This window comes from Phocoena phocoena, chromosome 9 (genome assembly GCF_963924675.1).
Source record: "Phocoena phocoena chromosome 9, mPhoPho1.1, whole genome shotgun sequence".
In the NCBI taxonomy this organism is placed as follows: Eukaryota; Metazoa; Chordata; class Mammalia; order Artiodactyla; family Phocoenidae; genus Phocoena; species Phocoena phocoena.
In genome coordinates, this window is record NC_089227.1 from 48,724,402 (window position 1) to 48,748,012 (window position 23,611).

Here is a 23,611-nt window from a genome sequence, read left to right on the forward strand (position 1 = left end):
GGCCGGCGTGACGTTGCACCAGCCTGAGGCCCGCCGTGCGTACTCCCGGGGAAGTTGTCCCTGGATCCCGGGAACCTGGCAGTGGCGGGCTGCACAGGCTCCGCGGAAGAGGGGTGTGGATAGTGACCTGTGCTCGCACACAGGCCCCTTGGTGGCGGCAGCAGCAGCCTTAGCGTCTCCCGCCCGGCTCTTGGGTCCGCGGTTTTAGCCGCGGCTCGCGCCCGTCTCTGGGGTTCGCGCTTTTAGCCGCGGCTCGCGCCCGTCTCTGGAGTTCCTTTAAGCAGCGCTCTTAAACCCCTGTCCTCGCGCACCAGGAAACAAAGAGGGAAGAAAAAGTCTCTTGCCTCTTCGGCCGGTGCAGGCTTTTCCCCGAACTCCCTCCCGGCTAGTCGTGGTGCACTAACCCCTTCAGGCTATGTTCAAGCCGCCAACCCCAGTCCTCTCCCTGAGCTCCGTCCAAAACCAAAACCTGAGCCTCAGCTCGCAGCCCCGCCCGCCCCGGTGGGTGAGCAGCAAGCCTCTCGGGTTGGTGAGTGCTGGTCGGCACCGATCGTCTGTGCAGGAATCTCCCCGCTTTGCCCTCCGCACCCGTCGCTGTGCACTACTCCGCGGTCCCGAAACTCCCCCCTCTGCCTCCCGCAGTCTCCGCCCGCGGAGGGGCTTCCTAGTGTGTGGAAACTTTTCCTCCTTCACAGCTCCCTCCCACTGGTGCAGGTGCCGTCCTTATTCTTTTGTCTCTGTTTTTTCTTTTGCCCTACCCAGTTACGTGGGGAGTTTCTTGCCTTTTGGGAGATCTGAGGTCTTCTGCCAGCCTTCAGTAGGAGTTCTGTAGGAGTTGTTCCACGTGTGGATGTATTTCTGGTGTATCCGTGGGGAGGAAGGCGATCTCCGCGTCTTACTCTTCCGCCATCTTCAAGGTCCCCTCACATGTATATTTTATACTTATAAAATATATACTTTTATTGGTATCATACTAAGGAATTCAGTTACAAAATAGTGTAGTTTGGTGATATGAGCTTTTTTCCCCCAAATTTAACAATTCAGAGATAATAAAGCACCTATGAAACTAGATAGCCCAAATTACCTAACTACTTTCTACAACTGTCATTCACGCCAGGGAAAGAAATTTCCAGGAGAAAAAAGCTTTCTTCTAACAAGCCTAAATTATCAATATTGGAATTAAAAAAAAAATCATTTAATTCTTAATTTCCTCGAAATGTTGTATTTTCTAAATTATTCACATTATACAAAATTGCTTAGTTCATAGATCAACTACTTTTGATTTAATATGACCTTGAAAACAATACTCATTTCAAAATATAACAGTCTCCAGGCTTTTACAATTCTACTTTCCAAAGGCTAATGAAATAGCAATTAAGTTTTAGCAACATGACTCAAAATTTAGACATGATTTAAGTACAAGTTTAGAAAATGTGGCCAATCAAAACATATGGTATATTTGTTTTGTTTTTAACTTCAGAATTTTTTTTTTTGTAGTTAAATCTAAAATACTGTATGTTCTCTGTACTAATGTCTCAGAGTAATCCACCTTCCACCCCCAAGCAGCTCATCTTCTGACTTTTCTTCTTCTAGTCTCAAAAGCTACAAATCTGTCTTTCATGTTTCTGCCTTTGTACCTCACGTCAGTCACCAAGTCCTGTGCTTTTTTTTCTACTGTTCCTATTTCCACCTTTCTCTTTCTAATACTATCCCCCGGTTTTCTTAGGTGAACTGTTGGGAAAGTCTTTTAACCTATCTGTTCCTAATTTTTCCCATGTTTTGGTCTGAGCTACACCCTGTCACCAGTCATCTTTTTAGAGGATTTTTTAACTTGCATCCTTGCTCCCAGAAGTCTTCAGTGGCCTCCCATGATGTAAGAAATGAAGTTCACACTCTATAGTTCCATCAAATAGGTTCTGCAAATATTGTCCACAGCTTTTCAGACCTTACCTCCTGTACCTCCAGAATGTATACATGCTTTCTGCCAGACAAATTCAAGTACTCCTTGTGTCCTACGCATGCTGTCACTCTCCCACTCCTGTATCTTTGGGCATGCTATCACTTTGCCTTAGACTGCCTCTCTCTCCTGACATTGGCTGAAGTCTTGCCCTTCTGAAAGGCTCCACCTCATTGCATCTTCTCTCCTCCAGGCCATTCCTGATCACCACATAAAAGTAACCTTTTCCTTATGAACATAAGACCATTTGTACCATTTCTGTAGCGCTTATTGCATAATGATCTGCATTGGAATTATCTGTATGTAAAAGAAATTTACCAGAAATAGGGTTTTCTATTGTACTTAGTTTTATATTCTACATAGCACTTACCATAATTCCTTATAGTGGTATTGACTTAATATGTATTAAATAAAGGATAACCAGAAGATGGTTTTACCAGTGTATGTGATTGATTCCACATTAAAATAAACATGCAGTACACTTATAGAGCATTCACTGGAAGCTTATGCTGCCAAAACCTAATTGCTATTTCATTAGTCTTTGGAAAATAGAATTATATTCAGCCTGGAGACTGTTACATTCTGAAATGAGTATTGTTTTCAAGGTCATATTAAATCAAAAGGAGTTGATCTATAAACTAAGCAATATTGTATAATGTTAATAATTTAAAAAATACAACATTCAGGCCATCATCAAAAAATCTAGAAACAATAAACGCTGGAGAGGGTGTGGAGAAAAGGGAACACTCTTGCACTGCTGGTGGCAATGTGAATTGGTACAGCCACTATGGAGAACAGTCTGGAGGTTCCTTAACGAACTACAAATAGAACTACCATATGACCCAGCAATCCCACTACTGGGCATATACCCTGAGAAAACCAAAATTCAAAAAGAGTCATGTACCAAAATGTTCCTTGCAGCTCTGTTTACAATAGCCAGGACATGGAAGCAACCTAAGTGTCCATCATCGGATGAATGGATAAAGAAGATGTGGCACATATATACAATGGAATATTACTCAGCCATAAAAAGAAACGAAATTGAGCGATTTGTAATGAGGTGGATAGACCTAGAGTCTGTCATACAGAGTGAAGTAAGTCAGAAAGAGAGAGACAAATACTGTATGCTAACACATATACGGAATTTAAGAAAAAAGAAAATGTCATGAAGAACCTAGGGGTAAGACAGGAATAAAGACACAGACCTACTAGAGAATGGACATGAGGATATGGGGAGGGGGAAGGGTAAGCTGTGACAAAGCGAGAGAGAGGCATGGACATATATACACTACTTAACGTAAAATAGATAGCTAGTGGGAAGCAGCCGCACAGCACAGGGATATCAGCTCGGTGCTTTGTGACCGCTTGGAGGGGTGGGATAGGGAGGGTGGGAGGGAGGGAGACGCAAGAGGGAAGAGATATGGGAACATATGTATATGTATAACTGATTCACTTTGTTATAAAGCAGAAACTAACACAACATTGTAAAGCAATTATACTCCAATAAAGATGTAAAAAAATAAAAATAAATAAAAAATACAACATTCAGAGGAAATTAAGAATTAAATGATTTTTTTTTAATTCCAATATTGATAATTTAGGCTTCTTGTTAGAAGAAAGCTTTTTTCTCCTGTAAATTTCTTCCCCTGGCATGAATGACAGTTGTAGAAACAGGTGATTTGGGCTATCTAGTTTCATAGGTGCTTTATTATCTCTGAATTGTTAAATTTGGGGAAAAAGCTCACATTCTGATCTATAGAATTCTAGCATGGTTTTGCATCACTATTACCCCAGATGCTTTCTACACAAAATAAGTTGAGAACAATATTTTGCAGTGGTTTGCCAAGATTTTTAGTAGTTTCCAAGATTTAGTAGTAGCGTGTTTATTCAAATATCTTAGAAATGAAGCCTTTGATGAATTTGTTGTATAAAGTATTAGATAGGTTTTGGTTTGAATAGCAGCTGTACTCACTTATGGTATTTCATTCAGACTCAGCCTCTTTTGTGCATAGCTTCAGGATGTGGGTGACACTAACTTGTGAGGTTTTTTTCCAATTTATTATCATATTTTAAAGAAAAACACCTTTAGAATCTAAAGAAATAATTAATTTAGATGTTTATTCAAAGTAATGCTACATTCATTAGGAAAATATTGCTTATATCTGGATTTGAATTGATAATATGGGAACTTGTATACATTTTTAAAAGGTAAATGAAGAAATATACAAACAAATGCTATTGTGTAAACAGTATAGAGAAAAAAGAATGCAAGGATAAGAGAACCGGAGAGAAATATGTACCAAAATTAAAAGATGGAATTGAATATTAAGATGAAATCAAAATGAAGAACAGGGAGACAATGTCCATAGTTGGGAAGCAATAGAAATTCTAAGTTTATTTTTCATTAATTTCAGTGAGAAAAGTAACAAAAGAAGAGAGTATATTTTATATTTTTAGAATACAGTTTTATTTGAGAAAATGTTTATGCTTAGAATGTCATTATTGTTTTTACTTTATAACACTTAAAAACATTTATGTAAGTAATAATGTTTACGCTTTCTACTTTATAGCTTTCCATTGAAATAGGCCATGAAGTTAAACATCAAAATAAATTATTAGCTGAAATGGTAAGTGAATATGATTTTAACTTTAAGAAACTTGATCTGATATTCTCAAATCTGGTTTGGAATACCTCTAAGATTCGTTTTTGCCATCGTTTTACATTTTTTATCTTGCCTAACACATACAAGTAGGAGGAGGAGGTGGAAGCCAATTTATCTTTAATCCTGTGCTTAGAAACACCGTTAAAAACTCAGGACAAATGACTATTTTGAGTCTTCTTAAAGATCTCTGGCTATAGACTGCCAAGTAATCAAAAGCACTTTATGTCCAACCGACCAAATGTCTTTTACTTAAGGTAAACCTATTTCTTTTGCTTGATCTTCTAAAGATCACTGTGAACAACTCAATAAGATTTGAACATAGTAACATCCCCAAGCCTTTTATCTCTGGTCTAAACAAACTCAGTAATATATGCCTGTTCTTGTTAGAGGCTTTTTTCATTCTACAATGTTTATTTTGTATGTCAAATTCCTCTGGGCCTTCCCTAGTTTCTTCAAATGCTTTTAAAATTATACTGTTCAAAAATGAATATTGCACTGAAAGCAATCGCCTTGTGAAAGTTGTACGTTAGAATCACTTGCGGAACTTTGAAAATATTTATGCCTGGTCCTCACTCTAAATATACTGATTCAGAATTTTAGGGGGAGGGGCCTAGGTATATGTATTTTGAAAAAAGGATCCCAGGTGATTCTGATGCATAACCCCACTGAATACTATAGATGTAAAGTTCATGAACTGCATAGAGCCTGAAATGTGCAAAGGCTGTCATTGTGCCAGGGCCTTACATCTCAGGATATTTAGATTTCTATGGAAATGCGGTGTTTCTAATCCATACCTAGTTCTCTCATCTTTTTTTTTTTTCTTTTTTTTAACATCTTTATTGGAATATAATTGCTTTCCAATGGTGTGTTAGTTTTGCTTCCCAACAAAATGAATCAGTTATACATATACATATGTTCCCATATCTCTTCCCTCTTGCATCTCCCTCCCTCCCACCCTCCCTATCCCACCCCTCCTGGCGGTCACAGAGCACCCAGCTGATATCCCTGTGCTATGCGGCTGCTTCCCACTAGCTATCTACCTTACCATTGGTAGTGTATATATGTCCATGCCTCTATCGCTTTGTGACACCTTACACTTCCGCCTCCCCATATCCTCAAGTTCATTCTCTAATAGGTCTGTGTCTTTATTCCTGTCTTACCCCTAGGTTCTTGATGACATTTTTTTTTTCTTAAATTCCATATATATGTGTTAGCATACGGTATTTGTCTCTCTCTTTCTGACTTACTTCACTCTGTATGACAGACTCTAGGTCTATCCACCTCATTACAAATAGCTCAATTTCGTTTCTTTTTATGGCTGAGTAATATTCCATTGTATATATGTACCACATCTTCTTTATCCATTCATTCGATGATGGGCACTTAGGTTGTTTCCATCTCCGGGCTATTGCAAATAGAGCTGCAATGAACATTTTGGTACATGACTCTTTTTGAATTTTGGTTTTCTCAGGGTATATGCCCAGTAGTGGGATTGCTGGGTCATATGGTAGTCCTATCTGTAGTTTTTTGAGGAACCTCCATACTGTTCTCCATAGTGGCTGAACCAATTCTCATTCCCACCAGCAGTGCAAGAGTGTTCCCTTTTCTCCACACCCTCTCCAGCATTTATTGTTTCTAGATTTTTTTGATGATGGCCATTCTGACTGGTGTGAGATGATATCTCATTGTAGTTTTGATTTGCATTTCCCTAATGATTAGTGATGTTGAGCATTCTTTCATGTGTGTGTTGGCAGTCTGTATATCTTCTTTGGAGAAATGTCTGTTTAGGGCTTCTGCCCATTTTTGGATTGGGTTTTTTGTTTTTTTGTTATTGAGCTGCATGAGCTGCTTGTAAATTTTGGAGATTAATCCTTTGTCAGGTGCTTCATTTGGAAATATATTCTCCCATTCTGAGGGTTGTCTTTTGGTCTTGTTTATGGTTTCCTTTGCTGTGCAAAAGCTTTTAAGTTTCATTAGGTCCCATTTGTTTATTTTTATTTCCATTTCTCTAGGAGGTGGGTCAAAAAGGATCTTGCTGTGATTTATGTCATAGAGTGTTCTGCCTGTGTTTTCCTCTAAGAGTTTGATAGTTTCTGGCCTTACATTTAGGTCTTTAATCCATTTTGAGCTTATTTTTGTGTATGGTGTTAGGGAGTGATCTAATCTGATACTTTTCCATGTACCTATCCAGTTTTCCCAGCACCACTTATTGAAGAGGCTGTCCTTTCTCCACTGTACATTCCTGCCTCCTTTATCAAAGATAAGGTGACCATATGTGCGTGGGTTTATCTCTGGGCTTTCTATCCTGTTCCATTGATCTATCTTTCTGTTTTTGTGCCAGTACCATACTGTCTTGATTACTGTAGCTTTGTAGTATAGTCTGAAGTCAGGGCGCCTGCTTCCTGCAGCTCCGTTTTTCATTCTCAAGATTGCTTTGGCTATTCGGGGTCTTTTGTGTTTGCATACAAATTGTGAAATTTTTTGTTCTAGTTCTGTGAAAAATGCCAGTGGTAGTTTGATAGGGATTGCATTGAATCTGTAGATTGCTTTGGGTAGTAGAGTCATTTTCACAATGTTGATTCTTCCAATCCAAGAACTTGGTATATCTCTCCATCTATTTGTATCATCTTTAATTTCTTTCATCAGTGTCTTACAATTTTCTGCATACACGTCTTTTGTCTCCTTAGGTAGGTTTATTCCTAGATATTTTATTCTTTTTGTTGCAATGGTAAATGGGAGTGTTTTCTTGATTTCACTTTCAGATTTTTCATCATTAGTGTATAGGAATGCAAGAGATTTCTGTGCATTAATTTTCTATCCTGCAACTTTACCAGATTCGTTGATTATCTCTGGTAGTTTTCTGGTAGCATCTTTAGGATTCTCTATGTATAGTATCATGTCATCTGCAAACAGTGACAGCTTTACTTCTTCTTTTCCGATTTGGATTCCTTTTATTTCCTTTTCTTCTCTGATTGCTGTGGCTAAAACTTCCAAAACTATGTTGAATAAGAGTGGTGAGAGTGGGCAACCTTGTCTTGTTCCTGATCTTAGTGGAAATGCTTTCAGTTTTTCACCATTGAGGGTGATGTTGGCTGTGGGTTTGTCATATAATGCCTTTATTATGTGGAGGAAAGTTCCCTCTATGCCTACTTTCTGCAAGCTTTTTATCATAAATGGGTGTTGAATTTTGTCAGAAGCTTTCTCTGCATCTAATGAGATGATCATATGGTTTTTCTCCTTCAGTTTGTTAATGTGGTGTATCTCATTGATAGATTTACGTATATGGAAGAATCCTTGCATTCCCGGAATAAACCCCACTTGATCATGGTGTGTGATCCTTTTAATGTGCTTGCTGTTGGATTCTGTTTGCTAGTATTTTGTTGAGGATTTTTGCATCTGTGTTCATCAGTGATATCGGCCTGTAGTTTTCTTTCTTTGTGACGTCCTTGTCTGGTTTTGGTATCAAGGTGATGGTGGCCTTGTAGAAGGAATTTGGGAGTGTTCCTCCCTCTGTTATATTTTGGAACAGTTTGAGAAGGATAGGTGTTAGCTCTTCACTAAATGTTTGATAGAATTCGCCTGTGAAGCCATCTGGTCCTGGGCTTTTGTTAGTTGGAAGATTTTTTTTTTTTTAATTCCCCGCCTTCCTTCTGGGAATATTTTTTTTTCTTTTAAACATCTTTATTGGGGTATAATTGCTTTACAATGGTGTGTTAGTTTCTGCTTTATAACAAAGTGAATCAGCTATACATATACATATGTTCCTGTATGTCTTCCCTCTTGCATCTCCCTCCCTCCCACTCTCCCCATCACACCCCTCCAGGCTGTCACAAAGCACCGAGCTAATATCCCTGTGCCTTGCGGCTGCTTCCCCCTAGCTATCTACCTTACTACGTTTGTTAGTGTGTATATGTCCATGACTCTCTCTCGCCCTGTCAAAACTCACCCTTCCCCCTCCCCATATCCTCAAGTCCGTTCTCCAGGTCTGTGTCTTTATTCCTGTCTTACCCCTAGGTTCTTCATGACATTTTTTTTCCCTTAAATTCCATATATATGTGTTAGCATACGGTATTTGTCTTTTTCTTTCTGACTTACTTCACTCTGTATGACAGACTCTAGGTCTATCCATCTCATTACAAATAGCTCAATTTCATTTCTTTTTAAGGCTGAGTAATATTCCATTGTGTATATGTGCCACATCTTCTTTATCCATTCATCCGATGATGGGCGCTTAGGTTGTTTCCATCTCTGGGCTATTGTAAATAGAGCTGCAATGAACATTTTGGTACATGACTCTTTTTGAATTTTGGTTTTCTCAGGGTATATGCCCAGTAGTGGGATTGCTGGGTCATATGGTAATTCTATTTGTAGTTTTTAAGGAACCTCCATACTGGCTGAACCAATTCACATTCCCACCAGCAGTGCAAGAGTGTTCCCTTTTCTCCACACCCTCTCCAGCATTTATTGTTTCTAGATATTTTGATGATGGCCATTCTGACTGGTGTGAGATGATATCTCATTGTAGTTTTGATTTGCATTTCTCTAATGATTAATGATGTTGAGCATTCTTTCATGTGTTTGTTGGCATTCTGTATATCTTCTTTGGAGAAATGTCTATTTAGGTCTTCTGCCCATTTTTGGATGGGGTTGTTTGTTTTTTTGTTATTGAGCTGCATGAGCTGCTTGTAAATTTTGGAGATTAATCCTTTGTCAGTTGCTTCATTTGCAAATGTTTTCTCCCATTCTGAGGGTTGTCTTTTGGTCTTGATTATGGTTTCCTTTGCTGTGCAAAAGCTTTGAAGTTTCATTAGGTCCCATTTGTTTATTTTTGTTTTTATTTCCATTACTCTAGGAGGTGGGTCAGAAAGGATCTTGCTGTGATTTATGTTATAGGGTGTTCTTCCTATGTTTTCCTCTAAGAGTTTGATAGTTTCTGGCCTTATATTTAGGTCTTTAATCCATTTTCAGCTTATTTTTGTTTATGGTGTTAGGGAGTGATCTTATCTCATACTTTTACATGTACCTGTCCAGTTTTCCCAGCACCATTTATTGAAGAGGCTGTCCTTTCTCCACTGTACATTCCTGCCTCCTTTATCAAAGATAAGGTGTCCATATGTGCGTGGGTTTATCTCTGGGCTTTCTATCCTGTTCCACCGATCTATCTTTCTGTTTTTGTGCCAGTACCATACTGTCTTGATTACTGTTGCTTTGTAGTATAGTCTGAAGTCAGGGAGCCTGATTCCTCCAGCTCCATTTTTCGTTCTCAAGATTGCTTTGGCTATTCGGGGTCTTTTGTGTTTCCATACAAATTGTGAAATTTTTTGTTGTAGTTCTGTGAAAAATGCCAGTGGTAGTTTGATAGGGATTGCATTGAATCTGTAGATTGCTTTGGGTAGTAGTGTCATTTTCACAATGTTGATTCTTCCAATCCAAGAACATGGTATATCTCTCCATCTATTTGTATCATCTTTAATTTCTTTCATCAGTGTCTTATAATTTTCTGCATACAGGTCTTTCGTCTCCTTAGGTAGGTTTATTCCTAGATATTTTATTCTTTTTGTTGCAATGGTAAATGGGAGTGTTTTCTTGATTTCACTTTCAGATTTTTCATCATTATTATATAGGAATGCCAGAGATTTCTGTGCATTAATTTTGTATCCTGCTACTTTACCAAATTCATTGATTAGCTCTAGTAGTTTTCTGGTAGCATCTTTAGGATTCTCTATGTATAGTATCATGTCATCTGCAAACAGTGACAGCTTTACTTCTTTTTTTCCGATTTGGATTCCTTTTATTTCCTTTTCTTCTCTGATTGCTGTGGCTAAAACTTCCAAAACTATGTTGAATAAGAGTGGTGAGAGTGGGCAACCTTGTCTTGTTCCTGATCTTAGTGGAAATGCTTTCAGTTTTTCACCATTGAGGATGATGTTTGCTGTGGGCTTGTCATATATGGCTTTTATTATGTTTAGGAAAGTTCCCTCTATGCCTACTTTCTGGAGGGTTTTTATCATAAATGGGTGTTGAATTTTGTCTAAAGCTTTCTCTGCATCTATTGAGATGATCATATGGTTTTTCTCCTTCAATTTGTTAATATGGTTTATCACATTGATAGATTTGCGTATATTGAAGAATCCTTGCATTCCTGGAATAAACCCCACTTGATCATGGTGTATGATCCTTTTAATGTGCTGTTGGATTCTGTTTGCTAGTATTTTGTTGAGGATTTTTGCATCTATGTTCATCAGTGATATTGGCCTGTAGTTTTCTTTCTTTGTGACATCCTTGTCTGGTTTTGGTATCAAGGTGATGGTGGCCTCGTTGAAGGAATTTGGGAGTGTTCCTCCCTCTGCTATATTTTGGAAGAGTTCGAGAAGGATAGGTGTTAGCTCTTCTCTAAACGTTTGATAGAATTCACCTGTGAAGCCATCTGGTTCTGGGCTTTTGTTTGTTGGAAGATTTTTAATCACAGTTTCAATTTCAGTGCTTGTGATTGGTCTGTTCATATTTTCTATTTCTTCCTGATTCAGTCTTGGCAGGTTGTGCGTTTCTAAGAATTTGTCCATTTCTTCCAGATTGTCCATTTTATTGGCATAGAGTTGCTTGTAGTAATCTCTCATGATTTTTTTTATTTCTGCAGTGTCAGTTGTTACTTCTCTTTTTTCATTTCTAATTCTATTGATTTGAGTCTTCTCCCTTTTTTTCTTGATGAGTCTGGCTAGCGGTTTATCTATTTTGTTTATCTTCTCAAAGAACCACCTTTTAGTTTTATTGATCTTTGCTATGGTTTCCTTCATTTCTTTTTCATTTATTTCTGATCTGATTTTTATGATTTCTTTCCTTCTGCTAGCTTTGGGGTTTTTTTGTTCTTCTTTCTCTAATTGCTTGAGGTGCAAGGTTAGGTTGATTATTCGAGATGTTTCCTGCTTCTTAAGGTGGGCTTGTATTGCTATAAACTTCCCCCTTAAACTGCTTTTGCTGCATCCCATAGGTTTTGGGTCGTTGTGTCTCCATTGTCATTTGTTTCTAGGTATTTTTTTATTTCCTCTTTGATATCTTCAGTGATCACTTCATTATTAAGTAGTGTATTGTTTAGCCTCCATGTGTTTGTATTTTTTACAGATATTTTCCTGTAATTGATATCTAGTCTCATGGCGTTGTGGTCAGAAAAGATACTTGATACAATTTCAGTTTTCTTAAATTTACCAAGGCTTGATTTGTGACCCAAGATATGATCTATCCTGGAGAATGTTCCATGAGCACTTGAGAAAAATGTGTATTCTGTTGTTTTTGGATGGAGTGTCCTATAAATATCAATTAAGTCCATCTTGTGTAATGTATCAATTAAAGCTTGTGTTTCCTTATTTATTTTCATTTTGGATGATCTGTCCATGGGTGAAAGTGGGGTGTTAAAGTCCCCTACTATGAATGTGTTACTGTCGATCTCCCCTTTTATGGTTGTTAGTATTTGCCTTATGTATTGAGGTGCTCCTATGTTGGGTGCATAAATATTTACAATTGTTATATCTTCTTCTTGGATCGATCCCTTGATCATTATGTAGTGTCCTTCTTTGTCCCTTTTAATAGTCCTTATTTTAAAGTCTATTTTGTCTGATATGAGAATTGCTACTCCAGCTTTCTTTTGGTTTCCATTTGCATGGAATATCTTTTTCCATCCCCTTACTTTCAGTCTGTATGTGTCTCTAGGTCTGAGGTGGGTCTCTTGTAGACAGCATATATAAGGGTCTTGTTTTTGTATCCATTCAGCCAATCTGTGTCTTTTGGTGGGAGCATTTAGTCCATTTACATTTAAGGTAATTATCGATATGTATGTTCCTATTCCCATTTTCTATATTGTTTTGGGTTCGTTATTATAGGTCGTTTCCTTCTCTTGCATTTCTTATCTAGAGAAGTTCCTTTAGCATTTGTTGTAAAGCTGGTTTGGTGGTGCTGAACTCTCTCAGCTTTTGCTTGTCTGTAAAGGTTTTAATTTCTCCATCAAATCTGAATGTGATCCTTGCTGGGTAGAGTAGTCTTGGTTGCAGGTTTTTCTCCTTCATCACTTTCAGTATGTCCTGCCACTCCCTTCTGGCTTGTAGGGTTTCTGCTGAGAGATCAGCTGTTAACCTTATGGGGATTCCCTTGTGTGTTATTTGTTGTTTTTCCCTTTCTGCTTTTAATATGCTTTCTTTGTATTTAATTTTTGACAGTTTGATTAATATGTGTCTTGGCGTATTTCTCCTTGTATTTATCCTGTATGGGACTCTCTGTGCTTCCTGGACTTGATTAACTATTTCCTTTCCCATATTAGGGAAGTTTTCAACTATAATCTCTTCAAATATTTTCTCAGTCCTTTTCTTTTTTTCTTCTTCTTCTGGAACCCCTATAATTCGAATGTTGGTGCATTTAATGTTGTCCCACAGGTCTCTGAGACTGTCCTCAGTTCTTTTCATTCTTTTTTCTTTATTCTGCTCTGCAGTAGTTATTTCCACTACTTTATCTTCCAGGTCACTTACCGTTCTTCTGCCTCAGTTATTCTGCTATTGATCCTATCTAGAGTAATTTTAATTTCATTTATTCCGTTGTTCATCTTTATTTCTTGTAGGTCCTTGTTAACTGTTTCTTGCATTTTGTCCATTCTACTTCCAAGATTTCGGATCATCCTTACTATCATTATTCTGAATTCTTTTTCAGGTAGATTGCCTATTTCCTCTTCATTTGTTAGGTCTGGTGGGTTTTTATCTTGCTCCTTCATCTGCTGTGTGTTTTTCTGTCTTCTCATTTTGCTTATCTTACTGTGTTTGGGGTCTCCTTTTTGCAGGCTGCACTTTCGTAGTTCCCGTTGTTTTTGATGTCTGTCTCCAGTGGCTAAGGTTGTTTCAGTGGGTTATGTAGGCTTCCTGGTGGAGGGGACTAGTGCCTGTGTTGTGCTGGATGAGGCTGGATCTTGTCTCTCTAGTGGGCAGGTTCACGTCTGGTGGTGTGTTTTGGGGTGTCTGTGGCCTTATTATGATTTTAGGCAGCCTCTCTGCTAATGGGTGGGGTTGTGTTCCTGTTTTGCTAGTTGTTTGGCATAGGTTGTCCAGCACTGTGGCTTGCTGGTCGTTGAGTGAAGCTGGGTGCTGGTGTTAAGATGGAGGTCTCTGGGAGATTTCCACCGTTTAATATTATGTGGAGCTGGGAGGTCTCTTGTTGACCAGTGTCCTGAAGTTGGCTCTCCAACCTCAGAGGCAGAGCCCTGACTCCTGGGCTGGAGCACCAAGAGTCTTTCATCCACACGGCTCAGAATAAAAGGGAGAAAAAGTAGAGAAAATTAGTAGAAGTATGAGGAAAGAAAGAAGGAAAGGAGGAAAGGAAGGAAGGAAGAAAGAAGCAAAGAAGGAAAGAAAGGAGGGAGGGAGGAAGGAAGGAAGGAGGGAAAGAAGGAAAAAAGACAGAAAGAAAGAAGATACAGTAAAAATAAAATAAAGTATAATATAGTTATTGAATTAAAAAAATATTTAGGAAAAAAAAAGTGACGGATAGAACCTTAGGACAAATGTTGGAAGCAAAGCTATACAGAGAAAATCTTACACAGAAGCATACACACACACGTTCACAAAAAGAGGTAAAGGGGGGAAAATCATAAGTCTTGCTCTCAGAGACCACATCCTCAATTTGGGGTGATTCGTTGTCTAAAGGAGGGAAGGAAGGAAGGAAAGAAAGAAAGAGAACGAAGGTAAAGTATAATAAAGTTACTACAATTAAAATTAATTATTAAGAAAAAAAATTTTTTTTAAAAACCATGGACGGATAGAGCCCTAGGGCAAATGGTGGAAGCAAGAGTATACAGACAAGATCTCACACAGAAGCATACACGTACACATTCACAAAAAGAAGAAAAGGGAAAAAAATCATAGATCTCGCTCCTAAATTCCACCTTTTCAATTTGGGATCATTCCTTGTCTATTCAGGTAGTCCACAGATGCAGGGTATATCAAGTTGATTGTGGAGCTTTAATCTGCTGCTTCTGTGGCTGCTGGGAGATATTTCCCTTTCTCTTCTTTGTTCTCACAGCTCACAGGAGCTCAGCTTTGGATTTGGCCCTGCCTCTGAGTGTAGGTCGCTGGAGGGCATCTGTTTTTTGCTCAGACAGGACGGGGTTAAAGGAACCACTGATTCGGGGGTTCCGGCTCACTCAGGCCGGGGGTTGGGGCATGGGGGAAGGAGGGGCACTGCGTGCTGGGCGGGCCTGCGGCGGCAGAGGTGGCATGACGTTGCGGCAGAGGCCGGCGTGACGGTGCACCAGCCTGAGGCCTGCTGTGCATACTCCCGGAGAAGTTGTCCCTGGATCCCGGGAACCTGGCAGTGGCGGGCTGCACAGGCTCCGCGGAAGAGGGGTGTGGAGAGTGACCTGTGCTCGCACACAGGCCCCTTGGTGGCAGCAGCAGCAGCCTTAGTGTCTCCCGCCCGTCTCTGGGGTCCGCGGTTTTAGCCGCGGCTCGCGCCCGTCTCTGGGGTCCGCGCTTCTAGCCGCGGCTCGCGCCTGTCTCTGGAGCTCCTTTAAGCAGCGCTCTTAAACCCCTCTCCTCGCGCACCAGGAAACAAAGAGGGAAGAAAAAGTCTCTTCCCTCTTCGGCAGGTGCAGGCTTTCCCCGAACTCCCTCCCGGCTAGTCGTGGTGCACTAACCCCTTCAGGCTATGTTCAAGCCGCCAATCCCAGTCCTCTCCCTACGCTCCGTCCAAAACCGAAACCCGAGCCTCAGCTCGCAGCCCCGCCCGCCCCGGCGGGTGAGCAGACAAGCCTCTCGGGCTGGTGAGTGCCGGTCGGCACCGATCCTCTGTGCGGGAATCTCCCCGCTTTGCCCTCCGCGCCCGTCGCTGTGCACTACTCCGCGGTCCCGAAGCTCCCCCCTCCGCCTCCCGCAGTCTCCGCCCACGGAGTGGCTTCCTAGTGTGTGGAAACTTTTCCTCCTTCACAGCTCCCTCCCACTGGTGCAGGTGCCGTCCCTATTCTTTTGTCTCTGTTTTTGTTTTTTTCTTTTGCCCTACCCAGGTACGTGGGGAGTTTCTTGCCTTTTGGGAGGTCTGAGGTCTTCTGCCAGCCTTCAGTAGGTGTTCTGTAGGAATTGTTCCACGTGTAGATGTATTTCTGGTGTGTCCGTGGGGAGGAAGGCGATCTCTGCGTCTTACTCTTCCACCATCTTCAAGATCCTCCCTTCTGGGAATATTAATGTTGCCAAAATATTGGCCCTCTGTGCACCATTGCCAAATAGAAATACAGAGGCAGAGTTCTGGAGGAAAGAGAAAGGGTAGCTTTATTTCTTTGCCAGGCAAAGAGGAAACACAGCAGGCTAGTGCCTCAGAAACTGTGCCCCCCTTGTTGGAAGATTTTTAATCACAGTTTCAATTTCAGTGCTTGTGATTGGTCTGTTCACATTTTCTATTTCTTCCTGATTCAGTCTTGGCAGGTTGTGCCTTTCTAAGAATTTGTCCATTTCTTCCAGGTTGTCCATTTTATTGGCATAGAGTTGCTTGTAGTAATCTCTCATGATCTTTTGTATTTCTGCAGTGTCAGTTGCTACTTCTCCTTTTTCATTTCTAATTCTATTGATTTGAGTCTTCTCCCTTTTTTTCTTGATGAGTCTGGCTAATGGCTTACCAATTTTGTTTATCTTCTCAAAGAACCACCATTTAGTTTTATTGATCTTTGCTATGGTTTCCTTCATTTCTTTTTCATTTATTTCTGATCTGGTTTTTATGATTTCTTTCCTTCTGCTAATTTTGGGGGTGTTCTTGTTCTTCTTTATCTGATTGCTTTACGTGCAAGGTTAGGTTGTTTATTCGAGATGTTTCCTGTTTCCTAAGGTAGGATTGTATAGCTATAAACTTCCCTCTTAGAACTGCTTTTGCTGCATCCCATAGATTTTGGGTCATCGTGTCTCCATTGTCATTTGTTTCCAGGTATTTTTTTATTTCCTCTTTGATTTCTTCAGTGATCACTTCGTTATTAAGTTGTGTATTGTTTAGCCTCCATGTGTTTGTATTTTTTACAGATCTTTTCCTGTAATTGATATCTGGTCTCATGGCTTTGTGGTCGGAAAAGATACTTGATACAATTTCAGTTTTCTTAAATTTACCAAGGCTTGATTTGTGACCCAAGATATGATCTATCCTGGAGAATGTTCCATGAGCACTAGAGAAAAATGTGTATTCTGTTGTTTTTGGATGGAATGTCCTATAAATATCAATTAAGTCCATCTTGTTTAATGTATCATTTAAAACTTGTGTTTCCTTATTTATTTTCAGTTTGGATGATCTGTCCATTGGTGAAAGTGGGGTGTTAAAGTCCCCTACTATGTATGTGTTACTGTCGATTTCCCCTTTTATGGCTGTTAGTATTTATTTGCCTTATGTATTGATGTGCTGCTATGTTGGGTGCATAAGTATTTACAATTGTTGTATCTTCTTCTTGGATCGATCCCTTGATCGTTATGTAGTGTCCTTCTTTGTCTCTTCTAATAGTCTTTATTTTAAAGTCTATTTTGTCTGATATGAGAATTGCTGCTCCAGCTTTCTTTTGGTTTCCATTTGCATGGAATATCTTTTTCCATCCCCTTACTTTCTGTCTGTACTGTCTCCAGGTCTGAAGCGGGTCTCTTGTAGACAGCAAATATATGGGTCTTGTTTTTGTATCCATTCAGCCAATTTGTGTCTGTTGTTGGGAGTATTTAGTTGATTTACATTTAAGGTAATTATCGATATTTATATTCCTATTCCCATATTCTACATTGTTTTGGGTTTGTTATTGTAGGTCTTCTCCTTCTCCTGTGTTTCTTGCCTAGAGAAGTTCCTTTAGCAGTTGTTGTAGAGCTGGTTTGGTGGTGCTGAACTCTCTCAGCTTTTGCTTGTTTGTAAAGGTTTTAATTTCTCCATCAAATCTCAATGAGATCCTTGCTGCGTAGAGTAATATTGGTTGCAGGTTTTTCTCCTTCATCACTTTAAATATGTCCTGCCAGTCCCTTCTGGCTTGCAGAGTTCCTGCTGAAAGATCACCTGTTAACCTTATGGGGATTCCCTTGTGTGTTATTTGTTGTTTTTCCCTTTCTGCTTTTAATATGTTTTCTTTGTATTTAATTTTTGACAGTTTGATTAATATGTGTCTTGGCGTATTTCTCCTTAGATTTATCCTGTATGGGACTCTCTGTGCTTCCTGGACTTGATTAACTATTTCCTTTCCCATATTAGGGAAGTTTTCAACTATAATCTCTTCAAATATTTTCTCAGTCCCTTTCTTTTTCTCTTCTTCTTCTGCAACTCCTACAATTCGAATGTTGGTGTGTTTAATGTTGTCCCAGAGGTCTCTGAGACTGTCCGCAGTTCTTTTCATCTTTTTTCTTTATTCTGCTCTGCAGTAGTTATTTCCACTCTTTTATCTTCCAGGTCACTTATCCGTTCTTCAGCCTCAGTTATTCTGTTATTGATCCCATCTAGAGTATTTTTCATTTCATTTATTGTATTGTTCATCATTGTTTGTTTCATCTTTAGTTCTTCTAGGTCCTTGTTAAATGTTTGTTGCATTTTGTCTATTTTATTTCCAAGATTTTGGATCATCTTTACTATCATTATTCTGAATTCTTTTTCAGGTAGACTGCCTATTTCTTCATTTGTTAGGTCTGGTGGGTTTTTATCTTACTCCTTCATTTGCTGTGTTTCTCTGTCTTCTCATTTTGCTTATCTTACTGTGTTTGGGGTCTCCTTTTTGCAGGCTGCAGGTTTGTAGTTTCCGTTGTTTTTGGTGTCTGTCCCCAGTGGCTAAGGTTGGTTCAGTGGGTTGTGTCGGCTTCCTGGTGGAGGGGACTAGTGCCTGTGTTCTGGTGGATGAGGCTGGATCTTGTGTTTCTGGTGGGCAGGTCCACATCTGGTGGTGTGTTTTGGGGTGTCTGTGCACTTACTATGAATTTGGGCAGCCTCTCTGCTAATGGGTGGGTTTGTGTTCCTGCCTTGCTAGTTGTTTGGCATAGGATGTCCAGCACTGTAGCTTGCTGATCAATGTGTGAAGCTGGGTGCTGGTGTTGAGATGGAGATCTCTCGGAGATTTTCGCCATTTGATATTATGTGGAGCTGGGAGGTCTCTTGTGGACCAGTGTCCTGAAGTTGGCTCTCCCACCTCAGAGGCACAGCACTAACTCCTGGCTGCAGCACCAAGAGCCTTTCATCCACATGGTTAATTTGGGATAATTTGTTGTCTACTCATGTATTCCACAGATGCAGGGTACATCAAGTTGATTGTGGAGCTTTAATCCTCTGCTTCTGAGGCTGTTGGGAGAGATTTCCCTTTCTCTTCTTTGTTCTCACAGCTCCCAGGGGTCAGCTTTGGATTTGGCCCCGCCTCTGTGTGTAGGTCGCTGGATGGCGTCTGTTCTTCGCCCAGACAGGACGGGGTTCAAGGAGCCGCTGATTAGGGGTCTCCGGCTCACTCAGGCCAGGGGTAGGGAGGGGCACGGAGTGTGGGGTGAGCCTGCGGCTGCAGAGGCCGGTGTGACGTTGCAGCAGCCTGAGGCGCGCCGTGCGTTCTCCCGGGGAAGTTGTCCCTGGATCTCGGGAACCTGGCGGTGGCTGGCTACACAGGCTCCCCAGAAGAGGGGTGTGGATAGTGACCTGTGCTCGCACACAGGCTTCTTGGTGGTGGCAGCAGCAGCCTTAGCGTCTCATGCCCGTCTCTGGGGTTTGCGCTTTTAGCCGCATCTCGCGCCCGTCTCTGGAACTCCTTTAAGCAGCGTTCTTAATCCCCTCTCCTCGTGCACCAGGAAACAAAGAGGGAAGAAAAAGTCTCTTGCCTCTTTGGCAGGTCCAGACTTTTCCGTTGACTCCCTACTGGCCAGCCGTGGTGCACTAACCCCCTGCAGGCTGTGTTCACGCCGCTAACCCCAGTCCTCTCCCTGCACTCTGACTGAAGTGCGAGCCTCTGCTCCCACCCCCGCCCACTCTGGCAGGGGAAGCAGACAAGCCTCTCGGGCTGGTGATTGCTGGTCGGCACCAATCCTCTGTGTGGGAATTTCTCTGCTTTGCCCCCCGCACCCCTGTTGCTGTGCTCTCCTCCGCTGCTCCAAAGCTTTCCTCCTCTGCCCCCCACAGTCTCCACCCGCGAAGGGGCTTCCTAGTGTGTGGAAACCTTTCCTCCTTCACATCTCCCTCCCACTGGTGCAGGTCCTGTCCCTATCCTTTTGTCTCTGTTTATTCTTTTTTCTTTTTCCCTACCAAGGTACGTGGGGGGTTTGTTTCCTTTTGGGAGGTCTGAGGTCTTCTGCCAGCGTTCAGTAGGTGTTCTGTAGGAGTTGTTCCACGTGTAGATGTATTTCTGGTGTATCTGTGGGGTGGAAGGTGATCTCTGCGTGTTACTCTTCTGCTATCTTCCCGTCAATCCTAGTTCTCTCATCTTAAGGACTTCTTTTCTAGCTTTTTTTTTTTAACATCTTTATCGGAGTATAATTGCTTTACAGTGGTGTGTTAGTTTTTGCTGTATAAAAAAGTGAATCAGCTATACGTATATATATATCCCCGTATCCCCTCACTCTTGCATCTCCCTTCCACCCTCCCTATCCAACACCTCTAGGTGGTCACAAAGCATCAATCTGACCTCCCTGTGCTATGTGGCTGCTTCCCATTAGCTATCTATTTTACATTTGGTAGTGTATATATGTCCAGGCCACTCTCTCACTTCGTCCCAGCTTACCCTTCCCCCTGCCTGTGTCCTCAAGTCCATTCTCTATGTCTATGTCTTTATTCCTGTCCTGCCCCTAGGTTCCTCAGAACCGTTTCTATTTTTAGATTCCATATATCTGTGTTAGCATAGGGTATTTGTTTTTCTGACTTACTTCACTCTGTATGACAGACCCTAGGTGCATCCATCTCACTACAAATAACTCAGTTTTGTTTCTTTTTCTGGCTGAGTAATATTCCATTGTATATATGTGCCGCATATTTTGTGTTTACACCTTTATTCCAGTATAATTGCTTTACAATGGTGTGTTAGTTTCTGCTTTATAACAAAGTGAATCAGTTATACATATGTTCCCATATCTCTTCCCTCTTGCGTCTCCCTCCCTCCCACCCTCCCTATCCCACCCCCCTAGGTGGTCACAAAGCACCAAGCTGATCTCCCTGTGCTATGTGGCTGCTTCCCACTAGCTATCTATTTTATGTTTGGTAGTGTATATATGTCCATGCCACTCTCTCACTTTGTCACAGCTTACCCTTCCCCCTCCGCATATCCTCAAGTCCATTCCCTAGTAGGTGTGTGTCTTTATTCCTGTCTTACCCCTAGGTTCTTCATGATATTTTTTCCCCTTAAATCCCGTATATATGTGTTAGCATACGGTATTTGCCTTTCTCTTTCTGACTTACTTCACTCTGTATGACAGACTCTAGGTCCATCCATCTCATTACAAATAGTTCAATTTTGTTTCTTTTTATGGCTGAGTAATATTCCATTGTATATATGTGCCACATCTTCTTTATCCATTCATCTGTCGATGGATGCTTAGGTTGTTTCTGTCTCCGGGCTATTGTAAATAGAGCTGCAATGAACATTGTGGTACATGACTCTTTTTGAATTATGGTTTTCTCAGGCTATATGCCCAGTAGTGTGATTGCTGATTCATAGGGTAGTTTCAACTTTTAGTTTAAGGAACCTCCATACTGTTCTCCATAGGGCTGTATCAATTTACATTCCCGACAACAGTGCAAGAGGGTTCCGTGTCTTCCACACCCTCTCCACCTGTGTTTTAATGTGGTCGTTTTTCCCCATCCATATTTGTAGTCTGTACCACATTTTACCACCTCTACATGATATTCTCTTAACTTTTACTCGACTCTGCTGACCTTCTAAGTCAACTACGTAAATAAAAGGATCTTAAAAGTAAAGGTACATTTAACTGCTAACCATATTAAATTTTGGATGAATTCTGTACTGGGAAGCAACCCACCATTTGACCTTGGAGAGCAATGCCCCAACAAAAAGTGGGAAAAAACCCTTGTGATAGTAGATAAACTACTTACTTTATTGTTAATATTTTTTAATCCACATAATTGGAATAAGACCTAAATACTTTGGGGTTTTGAGTTGCTCTGGAGCTGAATGTTTATTGGATAATGAAAGAGCTTTTTATTTATTGAGAAAATTATTTTGCATGGAGTAATCAAGCTGATTAAGTTATAAACAGAGTCCTGAATTGATTAAACATAGAAAATATCATTAAAAATGTATTCTAATAACAGTATATTAAATTACTTAAATATGCATGTATAGAATATTAGAATTCAACTAGTATATTTTGTTTTCCTTTTCTCCTCACAGGATTCACAGTTTGATTCTACAACTGGATTTCTAGGTAAAACCATGGGGAAACTGAAGATTTTATCCAGAGGGAGCCAAACAAAGCTGCTGTGCTATATGATGCTGTTTTCATTGTTTGTCTTTTTTGTCATTTATTGGATTATTAAACTGAGGTGATGCAAGTCACTGAGTTTGGAATTTGTTCCAACTTAATGGCTTGGAGTACCACTTCAGTAAAAAATCAGCATCAAAACATTCCTAAATTTCAAATGACACTATGGCATTTTCCATCGAACGTTACTGAATTTTACTTGTTTTATAAATCACATTAGATAATACAGTGCTCTTTGAATACTGTTTCTTAATGATTCATTTTTTGCCCCTATTTTCAGGGGTATTGAGATGGTCCGGGGTCAGCCTGGCCCTAATAAGTTTTTTTCCTGTTTTTTTTTTTGCTGTCAGGTTAAATAGCAGTATAATATCCTGTTGTTACCATAAATGTAGGTTTATGTTCCACATAAAGAAACTTATTACTTAGTGGGAAAATAACAGTGCCTGGAGAGCCTTGTGCTGAGCTCTTGAGGTGGTGAGAAAGTTTGTGATGGATGGTAAATATATTTTCCTGAACTGTCATCACCCCTGATGATGTACTCTCCTTTCCTCCTTCATTTGGTTAAAATTATAGGCTGATTTTTTACCTACAGGTTTCCTAATAATTTTTGATGATATGACTGTTCTTCTGCTTCTGCCCAAGGACCTCATTCTTTAATAAAACTTGTTATTTTGGCCTATTTCTAGTAAGGTTCAAAACAAATGTGTACCCGTATAGTTGTCATTTTCTATTAACTTTATATATATACCATTGACTTGGCTTATAATAGTTTTATGATTTTAGCTACTTAGGCCATTTGGTTATCATTTATGACAGAATAATGTGAAGCTAAAGTAATTGCTAAGTTCTGAATGGAAATAAAATGTTCAAGAAGAGTAATTGCCTCTGCTTTATTATGTGCTCAAAATAAATATTGGAAATACTCAGGCATTGACCTTGCAGCTAAGGGCACTGTTACTTTAATCCAGTGTATCTGTCTATAGAAAACAAAATACAAAAGTGGACTGTTGAATAGAAAGAGATATTAAAATGTGAAATACTCCGTATTGCTACTATTTGGGAATTTGCCCATTTATGGGCTCCAAAAATAAAATTTTTAATGAACTATATTAATTGACTTTGTTGCTTCTTTGTTCAAGTCTCTCTTTTTTTTTCCTCCATAGACTGAGAAGTGGTCTGAAAACAGAACAAACTCAGGAAAGCTCAACATATTTGTATTATTTCAGAACTTGCTGCAAACAAATGAGATAAATCATGACTGATTTCAAAATTCTCTTTAGTTCTTTAAATTTTTATTTAAAAATCTATTATCTTTGATTTTGCTGAGTTTGCAATCCTTTTTTGCTCATCCCTACTTACCTATCAATTTAGGCCTATCTTTTCTTGCTCCACTTGTCATTTGGGCCTCCACCTGACAGGTTAAAACTCTAGAGCTGAGAGGGGTTAAGTGACAGCATGTAAGAGACAGGCCTGAGGTGTGAGGTGAGGGACACTGGTTTGGGTTAGATGACCTGGGTTCAAATCTCTATTCCTTCACTTGCTCAGTGTTTGGGGGCCTGTTTCTT

General features: G+C 40.2%; 1 protein-coding gene across 1 annotated transcript in view; it reads left to right on the plus strand.

Annotated features, from left to right (window-relative positions):
* The window catches only part of BET1 (Bet1 golgi vesicular membrane trafficking protein), a 34,656-nt gene extending 11,501 nt beyond the window's left edge, over nucleotides 1–23,155 (plus strand). Inside the window, exons 3-4 of the mRNA XM_065884319.1 lie at nucleotides 4,528–4,584; nucleotides 21,956–23,155. Of these exons, the coding sequence (XP_065740391.1) occupies nucleotides 4,528–4,584; nucleotides 21,956–22,111 (213 nt within the window). The 3' untranslated portion in view covers nucleotides 22,112–23,155. The remainder of the gene's footprint in view (nucleotides 1–4,527; nucleotides 4,585–21,955) is intronic.
* Nucleotides 23,156–23,611: the final 456 nt, after the last annotated feature.